The sequence below is a fragment of the Ceratosolen solmsi genome, unplaced genomic scaffold, assembly GCF_000503995.2.
Source record: "Ceratosolen solmsi marchali unplaced genomic scaffold, CerSol_1.0 scaffold15, whole genome shotgun sequence".
Classification (NCBI taxonomy): domain Eukaryota; kingdom Metazoa; phylum Arthropoda; class Insecta; order Hymenoptera; family Agaonidae; genus Ceratosolen; species Ceratosolen solmsi.
Genome location: NW_011948434.1, coordinates 4488179 through 4494411, shown reverse-complemented (window position 1 = coordinate 4494411; position 6233 = coordinate 4488179). Strand labels below are relative to the sequence as shown.

General features: G+C 39.6%; 2 protein-coding genes across 2 annotated transcripts; both read right to left on the bottom strand.

The window, feature by feature from the left end:
* Positions 1-477: 477 nt before the first annotated feature.
* On the bottom strand, positions 478-1303 carry LOC105364878 (cuticle protein 76-like). Its single transcript, XM_011502908.1, has 3 exons — positions 1288-1303; positions 1088-1188; positions 478-984 (listed from the first exon to the last, which is right to left on the bottom strand). The coding sequence occupies exons 1-3, from the start codon at positions 1301-1303 to the stop codon at positions 478-480; spliced, it is 624 nt and encodes a 207-aa protein (XP_011501210.1).
* Positions 1284-2698, bottom strand: LOC105364822 (cuticle protein 67, isoform A-like). Its single transcript, XM_011502852.1, has 2 exons — positions 2602-2698; positions 1284-1961 (listed from the first exon to the last, which is right to left on the bottom strand). Exons 1-2 carry the CDS (start codon positions 2611-2613, stop codon positions 1455-1457), a joined length of 519 nt encoding a protein of 172 aa, XP_011501154.1. The 5' UTR covers positions 2614-2698; the 3' UTR covers positions 1284-1454.
* Between the last annotated feature and the right edge of the window lie 3535 nt (positions 2699-6233).

Here is a 6233-nt window from a genome sequence, read left to right as displayed (position 1 = left end):
GTGGGTGCATTTCGTTTGTTTTGCTTTATTTATTGCTTGATAAGTTACAAGATGTCGTGCGATGCCGCGGCAGCCACACAATCGGGAAAACACAGAGCCGATGTGGACTTAGTTTTCGAGTAGTGTTGGTGGTGGTGCTGCTGCTGCTGCTGCTGCTGCTGGTGATTGTGGCGGTGCACCGTTGGTGGTGCTGGTGCTGGTGCTGCTGGCGCTGGCGGTTGGGTGGGTGGGGAGTATGCGAAGGTGCGAATCACCCAAAGTTATGTTGCGAAAGTCCCGTTGGTTGGATGAAGTGACGAAGGGTGGCGACGTATGCTTGGGCGCATGTCAGCAAGCACAAACGCGGTCGTACACGGGGTAACTACGAGCGATATTTTAATGGATGAGCGGATGTCGCGGGGGTGGGTCGGTTCATTTATACAGTGTATGTACAATGGTAGGGGTGTACTTGGCCGAATCACAGGTAGGCCGAATAAATTAGTAGGAGTAGTTGATGCCGACGGGGCTCGAGTAGGTCATGTGAGAGACGGCGACAGCCGGGGAGTAGGCAACTCCGAGGAGGCTGCTCCCGTGAGCGACTGCCGGGGCGGCATGGGCCACTGCGGGTGCGGAGTAGGCGAGGGGAGCGGCGTGGGCGAGCTGAGGGGCTGCGGCGTAGGCGAGCTGGGGAGCGGCAGCGTAAGCGACCGGGGCGACGTGGGCGTAGACTCCGGGGTTTGTGACGCTGGTGAACTGTTTGTTACTGCTGGAGAAGGGGGTGGCGATGCTCCTCGATTGGGTCGAGATCGACTGGAGGTTGCCGGCGCTGCGGTAGACGTTCTCGGAGGTGGCGGTGAGGGCCGGTGCCGAGTAGCTGGTGTAGGCTGGTGCCGAGTAGCTGGTGTAGGCCGGTGCCGCGTAGGTTGCGACCGCTGGGGCGGCGTACGTCGCGACTCCGATGGCTCCGGCTCTGGCGAGCGCGAGCACGCAACTCAGGACTGCGATCTGCAATTGTAAAACGAATGAAGTCGTTTGGGGTCTCGTCGAGCCCCATCCCCCTGCCCCTTCCCGCTCCCCTCCCGCTCTACTTTCGACTTGTTGTTGTGACTTGTTGAACGATTTGTTGCTGCTGTTGCTGCTGCTGCTGCTGCTGCTGCTGGTGATTGTGGCGGTGCACCGTTGGTGGTGCTGGTGCTGGTGCTGCTGGCGCTGGCGGTTGGGTGGGTGGGGAGTATGCGAAGGTGCGAATCACCCAAAGTTATGTTGCGAAAGTCCCGTTGGTTGGATGAAGTGACGAAGGGTGGCGACGTATGCTTGGGCGCATGTCAGCAAGCACAAACGCGGTCGTACACGGGGTAACTACGAGCGATATTTTAATGGATGAGCGGATGTCGCGGGGGTGGGTCGGTTCATTTATACAGTGTATGTACAATGGTAGGGGTGTACTTGGCCGAATCACAGGTAGGCCGAATAAATTAGTAGGAGTAGTTGATGCCGACGGGGCTCGAGTAGGTCATGTGAGAGACGGCGACAGCCGGGGAGTAGGCAACTCCGAGGAGGCTGCTCCCGTGAGCGACTGCCGGGGCGGCATGGGCCACTGCGGGTGCGGAGTAGGCGAGGGGAGCGGCGTGGGCGAGCTGAGGGGCTGCGGCGTAGGCGAGCTGGGGAGCGGCAGCGTAAGCGACCGGGGCGACGTGGGCGTAGACTCCGGGGTTTGTGACGCTGGTGAACTGTTTGTTACTGCTGGAGAAGGGGGTGGCGATGCTCCTCGATTGGGTCGAGATCGACTGGAGGTTGCCGGCGCTGCGGTAGACGTTCTCGGAGGTGGCGGTGAGGGCCGGTGCCGAGTAGCTGGTGTAGGCTGGTGCCGAGTAGCTGGTGTAGGCCGGTGCCGCGTAGGTTGCGACCGCTGGGGCGGCGTACGTCGCGACTCCGATGGCTCCGGCTCTGGCGAGCGCGAGCACGCAACTCAGGACTGCGATCTGCAATTGTAAAACGAATGAAGTCGTTTGGGGTCTCGTCGAGCCCCATCCCCCTGCCCCTTCCCGCTCCCCTCCCGCTCTACTTTCGACTTGTTGTTGTGACTTGTTGAACGATTTGTTGCTGCTGTTGCTGCTGCTGCTGCTGCTGCTGCTCAGGGTTAGTGGAAGTTTTCCGGTGTCGCGGACGCGCTACTTACCCCTGCCACGACACTTCAACCCTCATCTCCACAGCGGCCTATTTTAAATCCTTTATCAAGTCCGCTGCTAATAATGCGCGAGGACCAATGCCAATGATAATAACCAAATTTACCAAATAAGCAAAGATTTTGTGGCCGTGAGAAATAAGCAGAAGTATAAAACTTTTATTTGAATTTAGTCATTTTGAGTCTAGTGAGAAACTAGTCGTAATGAGCGGAATGGATAATTGTCAACGGTATAAACGCTCTGTAAAACCATGTAAAAATGACGATAATGAACAGTTGTGATGTGGATGGTTGGTTCTAGTGATAATGAATAAGGCGTCTATTGAATAAAGGCTGAGGATTTGTTAAAATTGAGTTGGAAAATTGCCGATGGCGAAAATGCTGCTTATCATTGCGCGACTGCAGCGGCTACGTAAAGGATAGAATGCACAACTCACCTTGGCGTACATGATTGAATCGGGTTGACTTGAGTGTCTACGGACGGTGCGTTAAAGTATGAGCGACGGAGATCGGGAGTCTCGAGAGTATGTCGCTGAGCCTAGCTACGATATCTTTTATACCTCGCGAGGCCGACGCCCAAAACGCATTTGGGCGAAAGTGGGGAAGAGTTCCTTTGGGCGAGTACGGAGGCACTTTCCCCTCGGAGAGCGACCAGCACTATTGGAGCGAGGCGAGAGGCGAGCTAACCATCTGGCCTTGGTCCAGATTAAATCGCGCGAAATGTCGGTGCGTCGAGGGCCTTAGGGGCGAAATCTATCCTGTGATCAGGTTGGCGAGACAGGCGTCATTGTATTTAACTTTACGGATCTCCTTTGAGTTGCGACTTGTGCTTATCTAATTAGTGTTGGATGTAATGTGGTAGCCACATTAGTCGGTTGTACAAATATGTTTGCTTATATTGAAATCGTGTAAGCAGTGGGCGTCTGGACCGCTTTGAAATTTTTCTTTCGCAATACGACTTGATATGTAACGACTGTTTTTATATATGATTTATCATATGGAGGCAGTGAAAGAGGTGTCGTACTTATCAGAAAGCGACAATAGTGATCGGTAATAAGTGCTGTTGTATGTTTTGAAATCATACCGAATATTTTTTATTATTGACGGATAAGGAGATGGTTTAGATATATATATATATATATATATATATATATCTACATGTAATGGAAATCTATTGGTAATCATGCAATTAAAAAACTAATATGAATTTTTATGCAAGATGAAATAGATGCGTCCATATGATATATTTTACAGGTGAATTATTGATACAAATAAATCTTTATGAAATATTTATAGGAACGCCATATCTGACTATCGTTTTTATAAATATAAACATATGACAATTTATTATCGCAAAATTGATATTAGGTATGAATAATCTCATATCTCATTTATGATAATGAGACGATTTTTTTTTTTTATATCAATAATTAGATCTCTTCTATTATTAATATTATTTGTACTATGTCTTTCCTAGTCTTATAAAACGTTAGTACTACGTTTAATCAGACTGATATTTAATTAAAAAAATATATACAATTCGACAATATTTTTATAAACAGTGAGATTATTCACGAGGAAAAACTTACTTAAGTCAAAAGTCGCTCATAATTTCTCAATATTTTTGAAAAAAGAATTAAATAAATAAAATAAAAAATAATAAAAGCTAATGATCTATATACAATAGTGGGGGTACAGTGTTCTGCAATAAATTTTATGTAGCATTACTTAATTGAATGTAAAAATACCAATTAACTACTAACTAAAAAAAAAATAATTTACGAATTACAATACAATTTACTAATTACTATTATTATTATTATTATTATTATTATTATTATTATTATTATTATTATTATTATATTTGAAGAATTAAAAAAATCATATTTGAAAATAAAATTATATAATAAAAATTATAAAATCATTGTAAATAATTAATGGTGTCGAATTAGTTGAATTTAAGAAAAAAAAATTCACATATTTTCTGTTATTTTTTTTTTTTTTTTTTTTTTTTTTTTTTTTTTTTTTTTTACATAAAATTCAATGTAAAGCGTGAAAACTCATCAGAAAGTGTAGTTTCAATCAAATCTTGGATCCAAAATCAATCAAATTTTGGAAATCATATTTTTAATTTTTACTAATAAGAAAATACAAATAATTCTAGATGAATTTACTACATATCTGACGTCTATCTACTTTTTACAAGAAGTATTACTTAAATTATCAAGTATTATATAAGATTCAAAATTTTATTATTCAAATAACAAATCTTTCTCATTTTTCATCATTAGTTAAGAAAAAAGTATTAGTTAATTTTCAGAAGTAAACAACAATAATTGATAAGCAAACAACTGTACAGCTATGTTTACTGAAGATTTGTCTTTTTTCTTTTTTTCTATAACATAAGAAATGTAAGTTATGAGTATTAATGTAAAAATTAAAAAAATTGATATTAAAAATTAAATATTAAAAAAAAAAATAATATAAAAAATTAATCCCTTGAAGCAAAGCCTTTACATAATAATCTCGTAGTCATCCATTATTCTTTATTAAATATTACCAAAGTATTTTCTATAATATATATATATTATATTTTATATAATATATATATATAGGTGTGTGTGTTTGTGTATTTCTTTATTATATATTTTATCTTTATTAATAGAGTATCTTTTTCTAATCATTACATCACAGTAGATCTCGATATCGAAATCGAAATTAATATCGATTGATTGATATTGAACATCTGTATTTAAATACGAACAAATAATATATAAATTCAAGGACTATAAGATTCCAACTAAATAATTGATGTAATTATTTGAGTAAAATTAAAATGATGATTGTCGGTAAGCATGCTTTTATTATATATTAAAAAGAAAAAGAAAAAGTATTAGAATACAAGTTGAAAATTATAATATTTTCAGCGCTAACATTTACTAAAAGAGACATTTTCCCCATTAAGCATCATTTACTTTTGCTCATATTCCACTAATAATGCTCGAATAGATAATCAAAATATGGATGCAGGATTATTTTTACTAAAAACAAGTATAAGAACAACTAATATAAACAACAATGCTTGTTATCATTATAGTTTATTTTGTAATAAATAAGATGAGAACGCAAAACGAATGGACAGAAATTAATAGGGGTATGTCCTTTGCGTAAATAAATTGCTATTGGTACAAGTAACAAGGAATGTCGTGAAGGATATTCCAAAGCGAATAGAAAGGCTTCTCAAACAAAGAGATTATTGTCTTTTAAATCTAATAAAAATACGCAAGAAGAATAATTATTCGGTAGAAAAAAACAGTGTAAAATGAAAAAATAGAGTAGTAAATGGTGTACAATGAACTAGGAGTTCAAAGGCTTTGATTGACCGATTATAAGGCATAGCAAGGACAAACCGGGCATAAAGGATGTAGCGAACAGGTTCACAATGACCATGGCATAAATATAGGGAAATGAAGAAAAAATGGAAAGACATGGTAAAAGAAAAATAATTTTTGTTCCTTTTAATAGTAAGAAGTATAGTACATTAAATACGTGGTATAGGCGTATGAAGTATATGAAAAAGAACAGATTTACATCAACATTCGTATTACAATGGTAACAGTAATGGGAGTTATGGCCAAATACGCACATGTGCTTACATACTAACATTATACGTATTAATATCGTACTTTTAAAAAATTTACATACATTTACGTTAGCATATAATTATATGTGTAAACCAGCGAATATTATACTGTGTGGTGAACGCATCAGCATAATGTTCAAGGTACATGCTGTTTTATCATTTTCATTAATAATTTGATCGAAAGGGATATATATATATATATATATATATATATATATACATTGATTTGTAATGATTTTGTAAAAATGTTATATCTATAAATAGTTTAGCGTACGAATCAATTATTTGATGTCCTTCTATGATAAATTATTCTTTCCACTATTCATGTACAATATCGAATATCAGCCCTTGATTGATTAAAAAAAATTTCAATTCTACCGTGCGCAGTTATTTATTTCGGACGACAAAGTATAATCGAAATTGCGT

Bases quoted from the DNA above. Each gene is read 5' to 3' on its own strand.
- LOC105364878 (XM_011502908.1), bottom strand. The intron at 985-1,087 runs GTCACAACAACA...TTACAATTGCAG, and splicing joins AGCAACAAATCGTTCAACAA to ATCGCAGTCCTGAGTTGCGT.